Here is a 25,184-nt window from a genome sequence, read left to right on the forward strand (position 1 = left end):
AAAAGTACACTGATAGAGCGCGTTAAGATGAGCAGATGTTTTTCACTGCAATTAGATGAGTCTGTAGTCGATTTGGCCAATTTGCTCGTTTACGTTAGATACGAGTTTGAGGGCATGTCCTATGAAGACTTTCTGTTCTGTAAACCGCTACCAACAGGAACTACAGGAGAGCACATATTTCAGCTCCTGAATGAATTTATCGAAGAGAATGGCCTCGACTGGATAAAATGCGTCTGAGTTTGTACAGACGGCAGTAGAGCAATGACAAGCCGACACAGCGGTGTAGTTGCACGAATTAGATAGGTTGGTCCAGAAATTAATGGACGCATTACAACATCCACCGCGAGACCTTTGCCGTCAAGAAAATGCCTGACGATTTAAAATCTGTTAGACTCTGTTGTGAATTGTATCAAGGCTCGAAAAATTAATTCACATCTGCTTTGCTCAACTAAACAGGCTCACCCCTCTCACTGAAATGGTGCTTTTTTATTAGTTGTTGTTAATGTTTTTTTTTTCTGTAAAACACTTTGAGAAGCCACCTTTAAAGGCGCTATATCAAATAAAGTTTATTATTATAATATTTATTATATGTATGTGTGAGTGTGTGTGCGCACGCGCGCTCATGTTGGTCATTGAGAATTTCTGGGGTTCCTATGAGATGATAACTTGTAGGTGGTACTTGGATGCTTTGGTTGGATTAGGGGTGGTACTTGGTCCAAAAAGTTTGAGAACCACTGTGCTAGAATATTAAATTAAGTTCAAAATATGAAATACCAAATTAAGTTCAAAACCCTTTGTACAGAATCGTGACTATTGATTTATTTTACGTCTGTAATGAAAGTAAAATAAATGTTAAGAAAATGTGCGTTTCTCCATTTTTATTTTGCTTGCGAGCTCCCACTGTTGTTTTTGTTATATTTTTTTCTGGTTAATTTTCTACTCTTGAAATTAATCAAGACAAATTTTAAAAAGTAAAACACTTTGAAGGGAGGCATTTTGTGTTGTTTTTTTTGAGCAGGTAAAGGGCACAAAGCCATCGAGCTACAACATTCAAAATCCAAACAACTACACACAGAAAGAGTGAACCGAATTGATATCAAACACATCAATTTTCAATATGTTTCCGTCTTCTAGAATAGAATGTAAAAGCGCAAAAAATGTATTTTTATTCATACCTGGAAAACACAGGCGTCCTAGAGGCCAAATGATCAAGGAAGTTACAGTAGTCATAAGACACAGTGAACTACAAAACATAACTGAGACAGGAAAGGTTTCAAGTGTGTAACACTGGAACCAACACAGTAGTTGCAAGGAAACTGCAGTGTAAAGTGATACTTTTTTTCTCTTTTCCAAAAAGTCATGTTTTTGAAACATTCACGGCATCCTTTTTGTGTGGGTTGCGAGCTTTGACTTTGAAACCCTAAATCTCAGTCTTCGCTTTTTTTTCTGTTTCAATTGCAGTCTTAACCACCAAAACCTTCGCTTCAAAACTTCTCTAACTAGGCTGTGCCATTGCGATCCATTTCTGCTGGGAAGTGCTCTCTAACTCGCGAAGCTAACCCTACAGAGCCTACAGGGCTATTTCTCTGGATGATGTCTGAAGTCCACAGTGACTGTGTGCAAGTACTCAAGAGGTGCTGGCTGCCTTTCATCTGAAGGCTCTCTGACATCTTTTAATTCTCACACTCAAACACTCAAAACAACTCAAACAGTTCACACTTTTAAGATTTTATGGAAATTACTACTCTACAATGGACACACAAGTATCATGTAGATGTGTAGATGGATTTTTGATGCACTAATTGTTCATCTGTTCATTTATCTCTGCTCTCCCTCATTAGCATGGTTGGGATATCTATATTGATCCTAAGTAATCTACGTTCTGGCTCACTGCTTCACCTCCAGTCACTCCGAAGAGCAAGGCTCACACACGAGGTGAAAAGACATGCATTGAGGCACAGATTTTGCGGAAGGCATTTTGTCATGGTGATACAGATAAGGTCTGGTGTCAGTGGCAATACAGATAAGGTCTGGTGACCTGTTTCAGAAGAACTCCTGATAGTGCTACGATAAACTGCAACCTGGGAGCAGGGCTCTAGCAGCGACACAAATGAGATCAATCATTCAGCCCTTATCATCAAGAAGTCAGAAGGCATCCCTTCTCTTTTCACGACAAGCACATGACTAAAACGCAACATCAGAAGTTCACTGGTAACAAGCTCACAAATAAAAGGTGTCAAACACGTGTCACACTGTGACATGCAGTTGTGTCAGAAGCAGTTAAATTAAACCTAAAAAGCAATAAACAACCTCATTTTGTCAAAGCTGTTGCTCACATGGGAACACCGATTCTCTGAATTGGCTGAATTTCTAACACTTATTCCCAGAGTTATTCCACAAATCCATGTAAGAAATCCCACTCCGAAGGAAAATGCAGCCAGCAGCAAACACTTTTACTGTTGTGCACGGGATGAGTAGACAGGAAGATGGGAAGGAGTTCACTTAAGAACCACCGGACTGATCAGTCACAAGAGCTGTTGACTACCAAAATGAGTCCTGCTTCTTTTGGAAGTGAATAGCTGTGCATTCCTTTCCTACTATTCATTTCTGTACGACAAATACAAAGCATTAAGGTTGTTTTTATTTTTTACATATTATTTTCCCCCATTTAAATATACTGCTTGTTCTGTAAAGGCATATACTTTTCTTTAGTTTAATGAAGAACAGTATATGCGTGTTGCAAGATCTGTCAGATGTTGGGTTAAATGCACAGGGATGAGTAACTGTTCTTGCTTTTCTATTTGAGGTATTTTGTAACATAATGTTACAAACACCAAAGAATCACTAGATTTCTTTAGATGAATGTTTCACACACCATAAACAACAAAATCAAAAGTCTTTTGATGGCTTTGCATACTGATCATTTCCACATTTCTGAAGAAATTTTGAAACGCTCACAATTACAATGACACAATTGTGAAACGATTATAATGCTCATCCATAGGTCACGATGGAGGGGCTTTTAAATCTAAAAACAGGAGGCTTTTCTTTTCCTAAAGGGTTATAGGAGTACGGACAGGCTACCTAACCATGTTGTTGAAGCTGAAATCTTTTTGGGATCAGTTAGCTACTGCCAAAAAAGTTAGGTTCTATACATAATGATAGATCTTTCTTATGATCTCATGCACCTAAACCTTGGTGGGAAAAATCTTGGATTTTTATCTTGCCTGAAGAATGAGACATGAATTCTGAGGTTAAGACTCCTGCAGCTGTCTAAGAAAAAGGCATTATGATTCTTATCATGACAGACAGGCACGGGTGCCTGGTCAGACACAGATATTTATGAACACAATCAGAAATCTAGGAAACACCACTATTCCTCCCAGATAATTCACATACCACATAATATCTCCACTGGAGCCAATAGGTTTCAGTCAAAAAACACAAAAGAACCAAGATCTGAAAAGAGAAACTACTGACAGTGACTTTTTGTAAATGGAAAAAAATCAAGTATACTGAATAAAACAAGACTTTAATTGTGTTCTGGATTGACAATTATTGCTCCACACTAATTAAGCAAAGAGCTATAACACTCGAGTCGACTTTTGAAATCGCAGAGTGATAGCAGAACAAGAACAACTCACTCATTTTGTGCTATCTAAATATTTTAGCTGAAATGCATCAATGAACTTACACTAATAGAGTAAAAGGCCTCTAATATCTAAGGGAAATTACTGAACCTTCTGAATTTTAAGATAATGCTATTTCATTAGGACTGACCAAAGAACACTAAAACAAATTCTTTTTTTTCCTGTTTTCTTGGTATCATAGCTGCTGTTGTTAAAACGTAAAGTTTAATCTACTTCACATGTTGGGAAATAACTTTAGGAACATAACATGGACTAAAACATTTTGTGAGTCTAATCAAAGCATCCTGCACTGATACAGTAGTTCGATGGCTTTAAGAAATGGACAGAAATCCCATTCGAAAATGCCGAGTAATCATTCTTGCATACTTCACTAAATTTCTCTTAGCAACGGCCTATTTATGTAACATTATATTCGTTTTCGATTATTAGAGTGACTTCCAAGAAATTGATGAGTCTTATGTTGGTCTTAACTGCAAGGTTAAATCTGTTCAATGAAATGCAAATACTAAAAACCTCCGACACCTGGCCTCTCCTTTCACATTAACCAAAGAATGAAAAAAAAGAATCTTAACTCATCACCATTGGTCATTTTCATCCAACACGACAACCTTCTTTTTTCTAGGGTTCTTTTTTTGGACAAGGGACATTTTAGTTAAAATCTGAATGTGGGGGCTGGTTTTCGTTTTTCAGTTGCATGAGGAAATCCTTTGGGTCCTATGAAGTATGTCCAAGACACCTACTTGTGTACCACTGAGACAGGCTTAGTGCAGAACCGTTTCTTGTCTCGCATCATTCAGCAAGTTTCTGGTGACTCAGTGAGGAACTGTAATATACTCATGTGCTGCATGAACCTCGGTGCTATAAGTGACAGGATGCTACAAGTTTAATACGTGAGAAAACTAAACAGCTCTAGTGTATAAAAGATACGTTAAAAATGCTCAGACTGTTAAAAATGCCGACCAGCTCTCCAATGATGTTGCAAACTAGACAACTTTATCATCAGTTCTGTGAATCAAAAAACATGACCAGGAAGATCTATGAAACTGATCAGTTCAGAGAAAGTGTTTTAAAATGACAATGCTCCGGTACGCAACTGAACTGATTTGCACTATGAAATTATATGTGTTCACCTGTCAATCCATTCTGAAGTTTCATCCTGTTCACTGTCACAAGCTGTGAAAGGCTCTGATGGCAGCCAAGCAAGGAAATTCTCCTGCTCTGCGAAGGGCGAGCAGATGGAAACTCCAGTACAGTGAGAAGTATTATAATTAGATATTAGCATCAGGATGCCAAGCAAGGTTTCTACTTAATTAGACATTCAAAATCATCCTGTGTCATCCTGAAGAGAAAACAAGATTTTTACATTAGCTTTTCATAATCAGAGACCTGGTGGCTCGCTCAGGAGGTAGATCTAAATACTTTCAAACCCTTTAGGAAGAACAACATCAAATGAAAATTAATTATTATTAATGCATTATTCATTTTATTATTCATTTATTGTAGTCAATAATAATGCATCATTTTATAAGCAGTGTTATTCATCTAGATATATAGTTATTCTATATATCTAAACATATTCAGCTAGATATATAATATTCTGCTTCATAGAAAATAAGCTTGAGGGTCACACAGTCTTGCAGATTGCTTTCCAGCACTGATCTTAATTTCTTAACTGAATGGATTGATTTGATGAAAAGTTGAATCCACTATTTTCTGGGTCTTGAACAGTGGCCCATTTTGGAGTATCTATAGCCATCCATTCATTATATAAAGATTTTCATAGTTATATTCATTCCATGAAGCGATTTTCCTTATTAGAAAAAAACACTTCAATGGAAATCTGCTGCTGAAATTTTATCCTATCAAATTCTATCAAAATGTGTAAGTTTATGCTACTGTACAAAAAGTAGTCTTTTTCCTTGTGTATCTTCTTTGTAGAGAGGAACAAACAGTGTTAGTTAATAATGAGAACAACCTGACAATTAGTCAATTTGATCCAACTGGTAAATGTCATAGGTTAGCCACTAAAGAACTTCATATTGGCTGCTCATGTACAGTTTGCCTGGAGTTATTATGACTTTGAGGTTTTGAAGATTTTGATCAATGTGACTAAAAAGTTACTAAATGATAAGCTTGGTTTCTTCTCACCCAATTAATAACAGTGAAAGTCATTATATAACACTAGAAAACAATAGCGGAGGTTTTTGAACAATATTTGATGCTCATAACGTGCATATATTGTAAATCCTAAACGTCTAACACTTTTTTTCAAAGCATTGAACTTATTCATATCAAACAGTTACAGTTACCTGTGTGCACTACCAGCAACAGTGTGCTCAACAAGAAAAAACAACGTTATTACAGAAGAACACAATATCGTAAGAAAAATAATTTTCCAGAAACCAGGCCTTACAAGGTGATTAATAACATTTAAGTACAGTAGATGTAGCAATGTTTGTGTTTTTGATCAAGGGATTTGATCAAGATCTCATAATAAGAGTGGACATCTACCCTATAAGATCTTTACTGCACCTTGTCCTCACAGGGCTGTTTGGTTAGGATTAGCAGGGCTGGCCACAGGGCTGAAAAAGCATACAATTCTGACATCCATCTTAAAAGACTAAGCAACTGTGTGTTCAGCTAAATTCACTGCAATTCATTTCACTGCTACTAAATAGCACATTCGAGGACTTTTATATTGACCATCCAACAGGAAGTGAATTGTCCATGTTTCCTGCAGCTCAACACATCTTTATAACCTCTTATTTCTTAGAGAGCTTCACAATGAGGGGACAAGCCTTCAAACATTTCCTCAACTCCGCTTCAGTTTACCTGGCAGTCTGTGCGGTCAGACACAGCATCGGTTGATTTCTTGTATCATCTTTTAAAATTATTTGCATTTTGGTTTATTATGTGTGTGATAGAAACTCACCTAAAGTAGGCTCAATACACACAGTTCAAACAATTTTTCAACTGCTGATTCAGAATGATACATCTGTTGACTACAGGAAGACCCTCCTTGTCTTCTGTGGTGGTGATGCATGAAGAAGCACCTTCTGCTCTTGCACTTTTATCCACACTTACTCACATTTTGTGCACATTGCAGCCTTCCAATCTCGATGACAAAATAGTTTTTCAGTTATTCTGCAGTGTGCCTTGCATGGTCGTTTTCCCTTGTTTCATCACTTAAAAGCAAACGCTAGCTCATGTATTTGCAGTGTATGAGCTGGCAAAAAGCTCTTGTTGATGATCAGGCTCTCCAATCATTCTGATATTGCTCTTATGAAATAATTGCACTGTAATTGTCAGCTATTGGACATTCTGTGGTGTTCTACCCCCTAGTGGTCAAGGGGGATATTGTTTGAAAGGTGAAATTCAAGGCAAAATCAATTAAGCCAAATCTTGAACATTAAATTTAAGCACTTACATCGTTTACTGCCTGTAGAAGTAAAGGTGAAAAATGCAGAACTGTGACAAACACAAAGTAGTCAATAGTGTCAAAACAGTAGCGATGTAGTTCTAAAAGTCTGCCATTTCAAACTAGCATTAGGTTTTCTAGCGTAATTAGACCAGAAGGTCTAAGTTACTCAAATCAAAAGCACTCATTTTAAACTGGCAATGAAACACAAAGGAACCATTCCTTTATTATCAGCTTTGCAAAAGTCTTACGTTTTAAAAATGTCTTTGGTTATTTCTCTTGAAATCATTTTGAGATGGGAGCAAATGGAATCAAAAATTCGGATAGCACATTAGGGGCAAGACGAAATTTAATCATTTCTTCATTTTATGAGACTCAGGGCAAGTTCCTACCACAGCAAACAGCATAACAGCAAAACGATAGTCAATAATTTGTAAAGAAATAAACTCAGGGTACCAACTTTGGCCCCATAGGTTATTTATTCATAAAATCATATTAGTAATTTATATTAAATATATATATATATTACATTGACATTTGGAAGAAAATCCACTGAAATTTTCAAAATTTGGAACAGAATCTACTGAAATTTGCAAAACTGTGCATATGAAGTTTCTTCCTACTCCAATATGAGGCGAGGTGAGTTTTTCACAGCAACAATCCATACAGTATGTGAGGGGGAGTATGTGAGAATATAGTCAAATACTTAAATGCATAATCCTTAGCAGGTTAAAATCATAAGGCAGCATTATGGTTTTTGTTCCCAGTAGAGATGGGTTATATGGAGGTCACAGGACTATTAGAAGAAGAAACATTCACCGATAGCCCAAAGTGTTTTTAACCTGATCAATATCAGGCTTGGACCAGCTCGACTGGAGATTCAGGAAATGCATAAGGAAGTGTTCGTAAACAGAAGCGACACACTCAGGTCTGAAATTCTGCTCTCATAGCAGCAAACAGGTCTGTTTAGCAAATCACTAGAATTCCAGAGCTAAACAGGAAACTTCAGAGCGAGTCACATAGTTTAGCCTAGACTCAGAATTATAATTAAATTCTAATCAATCATCATGCATACAGGAACAGGGCATTATGGACTGCTTTAAACTAGAGCAAAGATATTCATTCACTTTAAACAAAGAACAAGAGACCAGACAGAAATAAACCCACTCAAGACAACCATGATAAATACACCCCTAGATACTGTAGAATCCCCCAAGTAATGAATACGATTACAACAAGAGCTCTGTTCTTTTTAATACCAAACACACAGAAAATGGTTTGTTTCAAAATGTCAGTTTTTTTTATTTTCCCTGCTTACTAAAATATGACTAGTTCATTTTTTACATTTGGAACAAAAGTCAAAATATTTCTCTAAGCACAGAAGTTTCCCTTTTTATTCAAAAAACACTAAAAGACTCTCTCTTAACTGCATTCTTTTACTGGTAACAAAGTTGATGTGTAAACAGCGAACACTCTATAATGTCACTGAAGGATTCTTACGACTATATTGGGATGACAGAAGAAGCAGGTCTGCAAAAATAAGCATCTCTCTTTGTTTCCTGAGCATGAGGGAGACTGCATCAACATGCCAGAACACGATCGCCACGCTGCATGGTTATTGTTTTCTCACATCCTTCTTGTTATTCTGTAAGTATACGATTCCTCACAAAATCGTTCTAAAATTGTCCATTTTTTAACTCACCCTGTTTTAATTTCCCTCCCGTGGGAGATATGGTCAGACTGCGATTTCTGGACCTTCTGAATTAACTAACCTTTCAGAAGACAGAGGTGTTCAAATCTCAGCCCTTTAGGATCACGTGCCCTACCACAAAACCCTCATCCTCCTCACCGGTCAAAGGGTGATTTGTATATCTCCAAGAAACCCAAGAGCATGCTCTGGATGAAGTCTCCAAAGAGACATTATTGGAGCACAGAAAGGATCAGCACTCTGGACAGAGGAAGAGGTGGTCTTTCAAAACGGAGCCTCATGAACGTCCCCGCCACGCTTTCCCGATAACTTCGTTACAAAGCTGAATCGCTCGCTTGGTAATATCTCTGATATGACATCAGAACAGTGGTTCCCAGTTACTGGACAAGAGTGCACAAACTCCTCTGAGCCCTCTTGCCTGTAGATCAATGGTTTAATGGACCCTATTACCCCTTCAAGTAAGGCAGAGCGGGGAAAAAAAGGCTCATAAAATGTGAGATTTTCAGTCCTGACTGCAGAAATCACACCTAGTTTGCCAGGAATCTTGGTGTGAAGAATAGGACAAGGGTTGCAAAGAAGAGGTGTTCATTCAGCTCATCTGAATGCTCTTGGTTGCAAGTAATGAATTGATCTAGGAATCTCACCCAGCTGCTTCTCAAAGGAAAATGTGGTATTAGTTTGAACAACATAGCTAGTGAGCTGGAGAAGGAGAGTTACTTCCAATCTAAGGTTCTTTTCACCTTTCGACTTATTCATAATTCAGCTTTACAGAAGCCTATTGAGATCAGGCCCTGCAAATGTCTGCTTCCCACAAACTGCATGCAGTCCTATGCTAATCAGCAGAGCTACTGATCACCATAATTCACTCCCAACAAGACTGAGGGAATTATGCAAGACTGATAATTTTGTTACATAACTGTGTAGCTGTTCAGCTCTGTGATGTGACTCTGTGACTTTTACGTGCTTAGCAACTACAAGCAATAACATGCAGTTGCTAAGCACGTAAAAGTATGCGAATATGGCATTTTATCTTTTTTTTAACAAATGTGACCAATGACAAAAACATGAAATTAAAAACCCTGACATCTCACACCCAGGATGTTAATGTCTTCTCCCTGTTCAGTAAACAATTACTTCAGCTATTTTCACAATGAGTGTGCAAACATCTGTAAAATCGACAAAAAATAAAGGGTGTACTGACCTTTTCTGGGTGTACTGACTGCATTTACTTTTCTACTTTTACAATTACGTTTTCTTCAAATTAAATACTGGTAAAAAAATACCAAATTTACTTTAATCTTAAGTCTTTTCAAATGGATTGCCCAGCACTTTTTAAATACTTGTAAGAGGAAATCAAAAAACATAGTTTTAACATGAGTGAAAGAAATGTAAATAACGTTAAAAAGTAAACACACACAGAAATCAAACCAGACACATGAAAAAGACCTTAAATTATGCTTTGCAATTTAATTCTAATTTCTTCAGAATTAAATTGCAAAGCAATATCTTACTGTACATTCAAAACATAACTAGGCATACATGAAAGCACATCTGGAGGTGTATATAATATACATGCTTCAGTTTTTTTTAAAAAGTGTTCAAACACTAACTTTAGACTTTAGTCTAGGTCGCTGTTAAAAATTATTTATAAACAATATATGAACATGTGATAATTGATGCTATAAACGGTTATAGACTCTAAGATTAGGGATAGGGATAGGAGTTTGCTTTGAACTATGGTGAAGATTCGGGCTTGTTACTAATATGTTATTATTCTGTATATTGTGACCTCATTCAATTTACAATTGTACCTCAAAGGGATTAAAAACATAAATACTATTAGTTTAAATACTCATTTGTTGCATTTTGAATGGCTCTCCACATATATTTAATTTATAAAGTGTTAATAATTCCACTGTTACTTCAACCAATGGAAAGCAGATCTATGACCACAATACGTTTTAGAAAATATATTAAGTAAAGGCATCTCAATGTGAAAAAACAAACATTTACAGGAATGAAAACAGAAGTATCACAAATGGCTTTGTGTTGATGTTCTAAAAAACGTTCAAATGCAATAAATATGGCTGCTTAAATCTCCTAGAAATAGAAATGAATGGCCAAAGGTTGGCTCCCCTTCTCTGGGTTGTAAAGGCAGCTCACAGTGAAGTCAGCTCACTAATTGGTCTTTGATAGTCGTGACTCACAAGCAAACCAGTCTTGAAGAACAAAATACAGTAGATTTAAAAATCTCTTATATTCTCTTTATTGATCATGCACAACATGACATTGCATGCATTGTTCAGTAACATCAGTATTAATGTTTTTAATACGATATTAAGATTACCTACAAACTTAAAATTGTGAAGGGTTTGAAAAGTATAGCAGTGATGCACTCAAGGTTGAAAATCTGCCTGGGAATAACTGCGCTTTGTTAAAGCATAACAGACTATATATGTACTGCTGGAAAACACCAGCATGGCCAACATCGATATCAGCCTTTCTACAATGCCCTTCAGATGTGCATGAAACGCAAATATGCAGAACACGAATTTCAAAAATGCAATTTTTCTGTGGCAAAATTTGAAGGTAAAAATGATCCCAAGACACGTGATTATTGCACAGCCCCCACTCGTTTTCAATCCCTGCTCAGTCCAGTCCAGACTCATTATCATAACATCATTATAAATAATGAAAATGAGTATTTAAAATAAATATCAGATTTTGCCGTGGTAGGACTTCTGAGAGTGCAAGGGAAGCCCGTCTTTCAGGGCCATTTCCATTTTATTCTGTCCAGAGACGACATCTGATTGAGCCAAACCGGCTGCCTGCTCTGGGTGTCTCCAGCCAGCCTTCACAAGCCGACTTCATTAACAATCCAGATCCAGCCGCCAATCCGCTCGGACAAAACCCCTCAGAAGGGATGTAAGCGGGACGGTCCGCCATTACCCATCACGTTTTAGGCCTTGTCCAGCTTTAGTTCTTCAAAATCCTTCACGATAACCGGTCTCATCTCAGGGTGTCAACACTATTATCAGAGCAAGATCAAATAACACATTTCTGGGTTCTTACCTGAAGCATTGGTGCAGCACTGTCATGTATAGAAAGAATGTGTGTAATGTTGTGCTTGGAAAGCTGCTCTCGGTCTCGGGCATCTGAAAATATGGAATTATTTATTAATGAGGACATTAAAAAAATATAGACCATGCACATGTAGCATCAGATTTAATTTTCCCCACAAAGCCCCAGACAGACTCTGCCTCACAAACAAACATATGGCCAGAAAAACAAGATTTTCTCATCTTGAACTGAAAGAAAAACCGGAAAACCAGTGTTTCTAAAACAGTCCAACACCTTTGCACAAAAGTACTAAAACAACAAATGTTCTAACCAATTTTTGTCTGCAAAAGGAAGCCAAATGTTCTTTACATCTCATAGATGTATTTATGGAATTACTTACAAGCTGTCTGTACTAAGATTTGACTAAAAGCTAATTCAAGAGAAAGAGAAAAAGCTCTATTAAACACCATGCGACATTGAAACTCTTTAACAAGAAATAGTTTAATGTGTTAAACATGAATATTTCCTATGTTTTGACACAGAGACCCCAAATATCCAGCTGTATTAAAGACTTTTAATCTATTTTAACTTGCCTTTGGAAAAGGGACACAATCATTAATATATTTATAATATTACCGATATTGTATGGTACTTACTGTATGGTTTTAAAATATAATACATACGATTAAATCAATCCTAACACAAAGATACAAAAACTGGAAGAGCAGGAATTTTACACAGGCTCTGAATCAATTATCTACGCAGGTGGAAACGTATTTATTTGTGAAATATTTACAGGTTCATATCGGGAAAACGGGAGGTCAGTGAAATGACTGTTTAAAGTAGTCGCTCTTTCAATGAGCTACCGGCACGTCCTGTTTGAGGTAGATATAATAATCTCGCACAGGCCGTCAAAGAGAGGCATCTGGATGGTAAAAGAGAACCCAAATGTTAATTTTTATATAGATAGATGTTTCTCTCCACACAGCAGATATAGGTGAGAGTTCAAGTATTTTCCCAAATACTAACAGGTTGAAATGTATACTTTACAATTTACTATAGGGGACCAAGTTATAACATGATGTATTTCACCTTAAGACCACAAAATAGTGTTTGTATATTTAATTTTTTGTTTAACTGTTTGAAGGGCAAAACAGTGACTTTAAAAGTTTAAAAGTGACTCAGGCAAAAAAAACTTCAGCTTCTCCTGAAGCACATACAAAACAATTTTTCAACCTAAACATCAGAACATTTTATTCAAGTCTGCTGTCCAAAGTACAGCTGGGAAAATGTTGCATTTTTGTCCCCTAATAAGAAAAATATTTAATAAAACTTCTAACTCAAAGCTCAGAAAGACATTTTGTCTTAACAAAACTAGAAACAGTGAAAATTAAGTGAATGATATTCAAATGCAATTGTTTTACTACTTAGTTTTGTTTTAATTTAATAAGCCTTTTATTCTCAAAGATCAGGCACTTAAAAGGGGAACAGGCTGAAGTGCTGTAACTTGTCTCTCTCTCTTAAATCACCGTTTTTGAAAAAGATACCAATGCTATTTTGAAAATGCACATAAAACGAAAATTGTAACCATGACCTTTCAGCTTTCAAGTTTGAAACACCGTTGTTGTCGTATAGTCTCTCCATGGCTAACAATCCACAAGAGAAAGTGTGATTTTACAGCAGTTCTAGTTTTTGATCTCAAGCGAAATTTTTAACTGTACAGTACAGTTCAATAGTGTTCAACACATCTTCAAAATGTTACAGCTTTTTTGTTTAAAATGCCTCTTACATTTTTACAGAAAATATTGTTACTATTTATCCAAATTTTAAAATACTGTCATTAATTGCAGAGAAAAATCTTACACACTGGTAACGGGCATAAGTGCTACCTTTCACAATTACTCCACGCACCTCAGAAAATGGGTGTAACTGTATATTAATTACTGTATTTGCTCAATCCCAGCTTTCGGATAGAGGTACGACATTAAAGGTTTAGCAATCTAAACGTTTCAGAGGATTTAAAATAAACACAGCACTCACTGTAACACAGATAAAGGAAAAGACCGAAATATTGACAGTAATTACTTGCCTTAACTTGAAATTTGAATACATTCGATTAGCGATGCTGTAAAAAAAATGTATTGTAACAGGCATAATTGTGCTTAAATTTTCAACATCAATTTCTGCTACGCCAGTAGAAGCCGGAAGGCGACTCAACCTGAAATTTTCGCACAACTGTCCCCAGAAGTTCATGGTCCCAGGGGACTCTTACAGCACTGGTGCGCATTTCTATGATTTTCAGCTTTTTGTCTCAGACACATATGGAGAGCGCCGCTTGCTGGTGCAAGTCCATTCCAACCGATTTCTTAAACTTTTCACATATTTTTTTGTTTCAAGGGCATCTTTAGTCCTTTTGTTAATATCTTCTGATATTCAGGTAAAAAATAATATTACTAAATGTACAGCAGTGTGATGCACTTCACACTTTCTACGCTGTAAGGCATTCTGAAAATTGTACTACTGAAATATAATTAATTAATTAATTAATTAATTAATTAATTAATTAATTAATATTAAACATTATTCTAACTTCAGACACCTGGCATTGCAAAGTCATTACATCAAAAGAAAAAGCTTGGTTTCTTTAAGAGGAAGCAGTTCCTGCATCTGTAAATGGATGCTAAACAAAGGGCATCAAGTATCCCAGCTATTACAATTGGCTGTTTCTTCACGAATGCTATTAAATGCTAAATTCCAGAAATAATTCAAGTGATTCATGAAAAAGACAGACATAAAACTCAAAAGTCAACTCAATGCTGCTTAGAACATATTTCCTTTATAATTGCTAGACAAGAGGAAACGCCTTCCATGTGTCCGGTGCTGATGCTTTCCAGGCCTAATGGAATGGCAAAAAACAAACACAGACCTACAGTAACTGTCACTGGGATCGTGTCAGTCATGTATTTCTATGCAACATCTCACACAATCTAGAATTAGCGTTTTTGGGCTCATACACAACCACCCAAAATGTCATCATCGCATTTTCTTGATCTTTTGCAAAACGTGAGCGAACTCCAAACAGCTTTGGTCCATCTCTTATAACCAGGCGCACTGAATCCCAGTTTCTGAGGGGGTGGGGGCCGTTCAGAAGGAGCTTTGTGCAGCGACAGTACTGCCTTTGTCTGTTCAGGGGTGTTGCTGAAGTAGTCTGCTGATCCATGTCAGAACCATGCCCTATTGAAACTGAATGCAGCCCTGCGTTTCACCAATTGATACCTTAAAGGGGAACTGAAAGAACTGCATAACCATTGTCACGAGATAATGTGCAATTAGACATTTTTAATCGGAGAAATAATAAAATAGCTCATCTCTGAAAGCGAATAAGCGTACTTCAAAACCCGCTTTTTCCTGGTTATTGCCTCTCAACGAACAGCAGATATAAATGAACCGACGCCTCTGCCAGATGAAAGAAGTTGCAATTTAATGCAGAACTCAACTATGCTCATAGAAGCAAGTAAACAGTGACTAACGAACCATAAATGGTTTCTGCAAAAAACGTACAAATAAAATACAAAAGGCTTAGAAACCTTAACCTCCCTTCATAATTATGTAAATTAAAACCATCATACAGCTCATACTCTAGCTTTTTACCACAGAGACATGTTTAATATATTTTACTGTACCTTCCTCTTATTGCACTGTGCAGTGTCTTAGGATATTGTACTGTGAAAGGAGCTACATAAAATAAAGGTTATTGATAAGTTCTTTACAGCAGCATTTACTGGGCACATCAAATTTTAGATGTATAGCTGAAGCAAGAATATAAACATACAGAAGTACAAATTGGATAGGGTCCCACTTGATGTCAGTATAATATAAGAATGTATTAATAGACATGTTGAATATTATTCAAAGGATTACTTAGAGAAGTGAATAATCAAGAGACTCTTGTTTAATCGAATAAGGTTCAATATTAAGAAAAAGGAAAACACTTTGCTCGGTGAGGTGCTTTTAAAATTAGTGTGTAAGATTTTTTGATTTTATTAAGTAAGTAACATTATCCAGTCTAGAAATCTTTTGTTTTTTGGGGGGGTTTAATATTCCTTTTTCATCAGGGGCATGCATAAATTTGGATGGCACAGTGTATTAATCAAATTTTTTTAAAGCAAGGCAAACTATGCATGAGTGTTATAGAGTCTAACCCATCAAATTTACCAGTTAAATCCAATTGACGCATTGTCAGGTGTTATTAACATCATTTGTTCCTCTCTGCACATCCATAAAGTAAAAGATTACTTTTGTACAATACAGATCTACCAGTGTTAACTGTTAGCTGAAACAAAAGGGCTACAATTTCTGCAGAAGATCACCATAGAATTTTTTCTGCAGAAAAAAAATGAAAAACACTTGATTGACAACAGCAGAACAATACAAAATATCAAAGACCTCTGCACAGCAGTGGAAGTCTTAGCCTTAGCTTTGACAAACTAATGTAGAAGACCTGTTTATCTCCCCCCTATTAACGTCTCCCCATCTTTCACTACCATCAGGGGACCACTGCTTTAAAACATCCCACTTTGCACACCGGGTGCATGAGGTCAGTTTGCATTTACGCAAGACAGCTCTGAGCTCTTGAAATGAGTTGAGCTGAGAGGTCTCATCTGGCAGACCTTTACCCCAAGAGCAACACAGTGAACTGGGTAGCTGTAGCATGGCACATATCTGTCCTTGAAATCCGAGGAAGTGGCAAGGATACCTGCAAATACTACGAAGTGGTTGAAATTGCTGCTAGGTACACGATTTACTCCTTCACTCCTTTCCTGATACAGGTATTTCAAAGTCTGTTGCAATCATTTTTCAGTGCTCTCAACTGAAATGGGGGCATTTAAGGCCACTGTCAAATGAATTAGATGCAGTTTGTGTAGAATTATAGACCAGTTCCAGGTTTTGGGGAGTGTGCTTAAAACTATAATAATATCTCTCACTTCTTGCTGAATGAGCATACAATGTCCCTAAAGAGCCAAACAAATGTATGTCGAACTCTCATGTCCACACTGGCAGTGAATTTTTTTTTTTTAAATGGTTTATAACGTACCTTTAAAGTTCCCAAGATACAGATGAGGGAGGACCTAGAAAAACAAGAGAAACATAGTTTGAGTTGAAAGAAAAATGGCCCAGTGCACACTTGAGTGTCCACTGGGGTAGTTTATCAGCTGAGGTAATGACAGGACTGGGGTAGTTCCAGGACATGCTTCCTACTCTTCATGTCATGCAAAAAAGAGGAAAGCAGGGGGGGATGATGATGGAATTAGACACATGCAGAGATTTTTTTTTTTGCATTTTGGCTGGAAAAGTTGGATTTTTCCCAGCTTTCCTTTGGAAGCTTGTCCTGCACTGTGGCTGAAAGAGAACGGGAAAATTTCTGTTCCCTTTCACAAAGCAGCCATCACCAGTAAAGTAGTTAGTACAACTGGCTTAGTATGCACATGTTTTCCAGCTTTTCTCTTACCCAGACTGATTTTACTTTGAACGATCTCGTAGTCCGCTTGAGCACTGCCATTTCTGCCCAGCAAAGCCTACAGGGAGCCCGACTTCAATTTGTGAAGGTCCTGCTGTTCATGCTGGGTGTTACGATTGGCGGCCCTGATAGCCAGAAGTGCTTTGTAATGCCGGCTAAGAGTCTGAGAAGCTGTCTGGTTGGGTGCATCCAGGACAGGAGAGACGTGATCGACCAGGTGAGGTAGTTTCTGTTTTTACTAACTATCCTATACTTTTACTTCAGTTTACTTCCCCATTTCACATTCTTACACAACAGACCAGATTCTGGGTAGAGAGAGGCTCCACAGCCACTCTTGACAACTCAAGTATTAAGTAGAAAACACCTAATTCTTTTACATGGGAGAATGACAGGGATCAAACTGATCTGGACCATTCAGAACCTGCCAGTCGAATCTACCCAACATGCCTCTGGGAGGAGGTGAGGAGCCTGTTCAAACACTGCGAGAACATGCGAACACCACACAGACAGCTACTCAAGCCCAGAACCCCAGCCAGCACCTTGGAGTTAGGAGAGAGGACACTGCCATGCTGTCCTGAATCCACACACACCTTCTAAAATCACACACTGCTCCTAAACCCCCAAACCTACATCTACATTTCTGCAGTCTTTCAGAAAGTGCCCGTGTCATTTTCACAGCTCCATCCTGAAAGTTCTCTCTTGTACAGCATGCGTGTTTAGCCAGAGTTAACGTCTCTCACGTGGAGGAACAGAAGAGCACTCTGCCTAATGTATCCCTGAACTTACCCAAATGGGAAAAATTCAGAAAAGTGCTTGCCTTGCTGTTTTGTGCTTTACTTAATCACACATTTCATGATGTTCTTTTTCATCGCTCATTGAATTCTAAGGTTCTGGAGAGTCGTAATTCAGTACATGTCGTACCTCCCGTTCAACCTGGTTTCATCTAGCACAGACAGTTCACAAACGTTCTGTGGGAAAATAATTGTCTCCCTGGTTACATAATTGCCATACAATCCAGTTCGCTATGAAAGTCGTTTTAGAGCTACACCTTTTTTTTTCTCCCCATCTGACATCTTGCAGAAGCCAGCCATGTGTTTTTATTCATGAATATAATATTCATGGTTATGTCTGACTTTTCCAGATACCTGGCCTTTTTGTTTTAACTAGCAAGGTAGCGCATATACAATATTTCATCCAATGTTTTCCCAGTCTAAAGAAATAGTATATACGCACAATTTATAAACAGCTGCTTCCCGTGATGAGCAAAAATAAATAATATACAGAGTATTGGAAGGCATCCTGGAAAAGGCAGATCACCCAGCCACCAGCTGGTCCCATGAGCAGCATCCACAGTGCATTATGGGAAGGAGCAGCTGAACCCTTGACCACAAGAGTTACCCAGAATCTCCTCCTTCCCTACTAGAACCACCTGTCCTGCAGGTTGCTTTGCCACTGACAGCAAACAGGCAACTAAGCCTTGGATCCAGGAGTTTCTTATGAGTTTCCACTACATCAGAAAATAAGAAAGGTTCTAAATGATATGTGGCCATTGGACCCATCCAGCCTGTCTGGTAGTTAGCAGCAAATTGATCCAAGGATCTCATCCAGATGTCTGCTGCAGGAAACCTGGCCAACAACATGGCTGGGTCGCTTGTCCAGTACTCTCACAACCCTTTGGATACACGCCTCTCCTCTGGTTCGCTCTCAGGGTTGACTCTGAATGCTTGCAGTCTGTCTCCCTTGCAGTCACCTCTTTTTGAGTCTGAGACTGGGTCCCTGACGCATTGCTGTCGCAGAGGGAGAAGTGAATAAACAGGCTTGGAGAGTATGTGAGAAAGGAATGTGGACCATGCCTTACTATAACTGGTTCTTTCGCTAGTAAGGTGAGAATCAGTGCCTAACCACAGATACACTTGTTGAATATTTATGCAAGGGAACAGCTTAAATGTTCGTCTAAGAAAATTAACATCTGTGCCTTGTGAAAGACTAATGTAATCGCCAATCTAAATTTCATTGTGGGTCATTACATATATAATGTGAAATTATTCGATCCAGGATTCAATTGACAATTGATTTCAATTCTATTTTGTAAATCGGTTTTCCCTTGGGAGAAATGGCTATGGTGTAAATATTAGGCATGAGTGACACTCTGTTCAGTTTAACTCATTTTGACCCTCATCTTCCATAACTGGCACAGGGAGATGATTCAGGGGGTCATGTTAAAACTTTTGAGTGAGGCCATATTTTAATTATATGAATATTTTTGCAAAACGTACAACAAAAAAAAAATGCCTTTTTCTGTGACCTTTGCATCCCACCCATCATGCATAACCTTGGATCTTGTCCTCATTTTGATATATTGTGGTCTAGGCTCACCCACTGCTGGTTCAGACACAGCACAGACCTGAATGTGGAGTGACAGATGAGGCTTGTGATTGAAGTGACAATACAATTAGCATAATTAAATGTTTTTTTTTGTAATCAGGTATACTTACTGTAATTAGTAATTGTTGTGAACTGCTGTGGATGGATTAGATTTGCATTATTCAACTAAGAAGATCCATTGACCAGAATTAAAAAAAAACATATACAATTGACTTTAATGAAAATGATTATTGAAAATCCATCTTTATGAAGTGAAGTAGGCTTAGCTTAGACCAGCTGTAATAACCGGTTCGACGTGCAATGAGTAAGGACAAAACCCTAGAAGCGTCTAACTCTCTTTGGAATGTCACCATTCAGGGGGTTGGTTGAGACTTTAAAGACTGAAGTTCTCTCAATGTCTGTCATGCACTTTTGGTTTCAAGTCACCTCACCAGTCATTGCCTCCACTTAAAATTGTACTTTCTGTTTTTAGTTACCACTGTCAGACAACAGTAACTGGAGTGCGTGATATAAAAAAAAACACCCAAAGATATACCTGAAGAGTTGTGGAAGGATCTGTAAGAATTAGGCAAATCGTGGTGGTATCTAGGGGTTCTGGAGAGACTCTATTCTAGTCTTCTATGTAATGCATCCGAGCACTGCTCACAAACTGTTGGGTGAGCCTATAGTATTACAAAGTGTTTTGGAGTTTTTCTTCAGTTTTAATTTTCTGGAGAAGAACATTATTGGTTGTGCATCACAGAGGACTACAGGCGCTAAAGGGTTCTGAGTTTAGGAGTGCGACAGGGTTGCTTTATTACAATGACACATGACAGCACCATAAGCTAATGCGACTGAAATGTAAGAACTAGAAAGCATGCTGTATATAACCGTCCGGCGTGGGAGTAACTGAGGGCTGGTACACATTGCATCTGCTGATGAGAAACAAACAACTGATATTAACTTCCTGTCACTGTTTGATTCTTTGTAGAAACTGGAAATATGCTGACATCACTGGGGCTGACAACTGGAAAAGAGAGAACTTGCAATCTGACAAGGAGAGGAAAAAACAATGAAGGCTTGGTTGCAGCAGACTCAGTAATTTAGTGGATTGTAAATGATGGATATGCACAATTTAATATATGAGAAGAGTAATAAACATAATCCAGGTTTCTGCGTCATAAGTGAGACGAAGTTGAATATTACAGAATTCGGCAATGTTTGCATTGTACATTTCACAGAAACATTCATGGAATTTCAAAAGAAGCTCCATTTGCCATCTTTAAAATACCATTCATACCAGGACTTTCATAAAACCTTTGGAAATTAGCGTGTAATAGGAAATAGAAACAATCCTCAAACACTGTTACGGACAGTGCCGAAATGTGTCATCACAGTCAAAGCTGGAATGTCTCTGCATGTGTGATTATTTACGAAAGACCTTGAAATTCAGATGTTCTGTTTCCGATTGGCCTCCCTGTTAACTCTTTTCTACACTGATTTCCTTCCAGAAACACTGGATCGCCAAATATAATAATAATAACACAAGAGAATGTGAGCTGTCTTAATTCAGCGCTCGTACAACAAGCACAAAGCAGGCTGAGGCTTTCTGAGCCACTGAGTAAGCTTCTATAATTGTGCCATTATCTAAAACAATAACCATTGCAGCAGAAACTGCTCCAAGAGACACAGAGACAGTGCAGAGGGGAGTGTGGACATTTAAAATAACACCAGACTATGAGCAATTACTGAGAGCAGGCATCAAGAAATGTACTGTCCTGCGCTATAATATCTCTCTGTTCTCATAAGCTGACATTTCTCATTATTTATAGCTTCAGCTGTTTTTGAGAGTACATATAAAAGGGGAAAATTAGTCATTTAATAACCCCACACTAATCAGACTACACTCAACATGCTTCTATATTTTTTTGTTTGCCAATATCTGCTACTTCCTCAAGGGACTTACCATTAACTGTGAGGAATGACATTACTGCATTAGGAAGAACGTGATTCTGGGCCATACCTGTACCTGTTGCACTTTCGATGCAACACACAGATCATTGTGCTCCGCAGAGGATCAGACAAAAAACAATCAATATCCTTTAGAAAAAAAAATGGATCTTATTTAACCACGTTCTTTCTTAAATAGTCACATTACAGTTTTAATGTCTTCTCATAAAGAATTTGGTGTGTAAACAAATGACTAATTTAAAACCAAGCATTGCAGTAGCCAAACCTGTAGGAAATCATATTAAAAAGCCCGTTAACCATACATGCACATCTTTTACCCATTAGTCCCGGGTGACTACTTCTTCATAGGAGGGGACCCATTTTATCAGTATGGCTATCTTATTTTTCAATTATTGTATCTGTAAAATGCAACAAAAAGATGTTACCATTTTGTGGCCTCTGACTGCACCTAGATCAAATCAGCTAAGCTCATGATCATAATAATGTTGCACCCCACACCCTTATCAGTACTTCCTACAAGTGTCATACGGGGCCCACCATTGGTTGAGACACAGTAGAGTTAAATACAAAGATCACAGGTAACCCTCAAAGTAAAGCAATTACACACCTATTACTCACCTGTTAAATATAAGCTATAGAGGGCAACTGAATCTGTAACAACAGTTAATATATTATTTTTTAACTTAGCAGCACATTCAGTTTTAAAACAATATATTATTTAGCTTCACAATCTTGATACTAACTGTTTGTATCTTAAGGTAAACAGCAAGTTTCTCCAATAATATAAGATTAATAAAGACCCAACAACCTTCAACAGAAAGTGTTTGACTCTAGAGAACTCATACCTTTTGCTGTGCAAGACAAACACCGTGAAAGCAACTAAGCTTTTGAAGCTAAAAGGGAATATGAGATTTCCCACATAAATAAAGCTGCAACCCCACCAGGACAAGCAAACTGGAAATACAGCAGGCATATGAATAGATGAGGCCTAGGAGTATTCCAACAATATTCCTGTGGAAAACAATACACGAATCTCCACTAAAGAGAAACAAATTGTCACACAACGCACAACACAACTGAAAGAAAGGCTTTCCCACAAATAGAAGTGCAAGACCGTGACACAATCAAGGAGGAGGTTCAGACATCCGATGAAATGATGGCCCAGCTCAAGGCTAAATTTAGAAACCGATTTTGGCAGCAGTCCCAAAGTCTTCATCTACACGGAGAACTGCTATTGAGTTTGTCATTATCAACCGCCAGTCCAAGACAGCTAAGGCCTTTCAGGGAGAGAAGGTGCATATCAGATCCAAATCTCCCAATTCAAATCCTGGGTGGAGACCGCTCAGGTAGTATGGCTACTTTATAACAAAAGAAGATGTTAGCTGGTTCATGGGCGGAGAGAAAGACTGATACTGTTTGTACCATCATAAACGGTGTGTTCTTTGAAATCTTTCAGGGGCCACCATCCCCTGATGTCCCACCATTTGACCGAGTGAAAGGACGAGTTACTGTTCAGGACGGAAGTCGCAGGTGATGCCTGCTGATCAGAAGACACACGTGGCTGAATCCAACAGCCTTGCATCTGAATGGACCTGCACTACTTATCAAGAACTGACAAAAACCCAAAAGCCCAAGGGTGAGGTCACAAACGATAGCGTTCTTCTCGCACGAGATATCTCTATTTGTAAGCATAAAATATAAAATAGTGCCCAAACCACCTTTCCACATCAGGTTTTGAGAGTGATGCGGCTAATAAGGGTTTGTCAGGAGTCTCAACACAGATCTCCTTTGACGAGCCGTGTGTCATGACAGGGATGTCACCCAGGACGATATTAACGCTGTCACAATTTCTCCCAAGGTCAAATACGCTTAGAAAAATCAAAACACGTCAAGGCTTTAAGTAACTGTTTTCATGTGGAATTACGAGTGTCCTGCTTTTTCGGTATAATTTTGTCGAATGATGCCCCTTTAAAATCGACTTCGGCAGCTACTGATTTTTTTGTCAAAAACACTGATACTCCACCAGTTACGAAAAGTAGGCGTGTACAGTATATCGTTGGGGTTTTTTTTCCCAGCCTGTCACTCAGAGGGTCTCACTGATCACTAGTCCGGGACTTTGTTCAAATTTTAGTCCTAAGGTTTACCCACCCACACATACATCTACGCTGAATGAAACGTTTTGACAATATTAGCTTTCAGCAGAGAGAACAGGGGTGTGGTGTGCAATAATCACAGCTATTTCATATAGGTATGGTTCATAATGATTAAAAAAACATGTTTAACTCAGAGGGCATGGAATACATACAGTAGGTTTGTTATATTGGGAGTGTCGGGACATAATTAGGTATACGCAAATTAAAATAAAAGACCTACGTGAATTGAAATAGATTTTAGAATACCCTAGATTATGTAAATTAACACTTTCGTTTATCACCTTCGATCGCCAGACACCGACAAACACCTCACTAAAACTTTTTTTTCCAAGCTAGATCTGATAAAAACCAAAAGAAAAAAAAGAAATCAGGTGACACGGAAATGCACAGGCACACAGACACACAGTACATTTCTACAAAGTTACAGCCCACTTGATTGCACAAAATGTGTGGGCGTCTGTGACAGCTAAATTGCTAGATTACAGAGAAGATCCAAGCAGCCCCGTACAATGGGAGTTAAACAGCGTAACATTAACTCACTTACAGCAATGTGACAACACCAATGAGCGATTGTACCCCACAGATTTTTGAGCAAGCATCCCAGACCTTAACCATGCTCCGTCATCTCTGAGACAGACTGACAATTTAATACACATTACACTTAGACATCACGAATATCACTATATCACAGTACACAGAAAGCACTACATTTAAAGCAAGTCTCGTGTCTGCAGTTACGACTCCTCGACGCACAGAAAAGATATCCTAATACGAAAAAAAAAACTTTAATCTTTTGGTATGCGCTATGCAAATGCAAAAGGAGACTCCATATAAACCACAGAGAACACTGAATCACAAAACTTCAGATATTAACAATTTCATCAAGGGAATGCATACAAAGAATTACCTTGTTTATTCCATTTCCCATTGTTACGGAGGGCTTCAGCACATCGGGTGCGCGGCTTTACAATGCACAATCTTTTCGGTTTTAAGGTGATTTTAATACTAAGCGATAGCCTTAGGTCCTTCTGTGCTGGCTATCAAGCTCCCAGTATCTACAAGCACCAGAAAGTCAGATTTGCGTAGTGCACCGTAGGAGCTGTAGTTCTTCAGATGGTTTGTGGTTGGCTAAGCATCTGCTCGTAAGGGAAAATGAACTACATATCCCAGCCTTTGCCTTCTATTCAAAGGCGTAACAAAAATCTGCCTTTTAAATGCTAAAATCGAGCAATTTGGGGGTGGTGCACTCCCAGTAACGTGAACGAAGACGAGGCTGAAGTTTGCGCACAAACTTCTTATGAAGACGTACTTTGTTTTTCTTGTTCAAAATAAAATTATTGTA

The 25,184-nt window shown here is 38.0% G+C and overlaps 1 protein-coding gene across 1 annotated transcript in view; it reads right to left on the reverse strand.

Annotated features, from left to right (window-relative positions):
* The window catches only part of dusp22b (dual specificity phosphatase 22b), a 44,005-nt gene extending 19,035 nt beyond the window's left edge, over positions 1 to 24,970 (reverse strand). The window contains exons 1-3 of the mRNA XM_088918805.1: positions 24,750 to 24,970; positions 16,932 to 16,965; positions 11,849 to 11,931 (exon numbers count right to left, since the gene is read on the reverse strand). Coding sequence (XP_088774931.1) covers positions 11,849 to 11,931; positions 16,932 to 16,965; positions 24,750 to 24,770 — 138 coding nt within the window. The 5' untranslated portion in view covers positions 24,771 to 24,970. The remainder of the gene's footprint in view (positions 1 to 11,848; positions 11,932 to 16,931; positions 16,966 to 24,749) is intronic.
* Positions 24,971 to 25,184: the final 214 nt, after the last annotated feature.

Source organism: Atractosteus spatula, chromosome 6, assembly GCF_055471065.1.
Source record: "Atractosteus spatula isolate fAtrSpa1 chromosome 6, fAtrSpa1.hap1, whole genome shotgun sequence".
NCBI lineage: Eukaryota > Metazoa > Chordata > Actinopteri > Semionotiformes > Lepisosteidae > Atractosteus > Atractosteus spatula.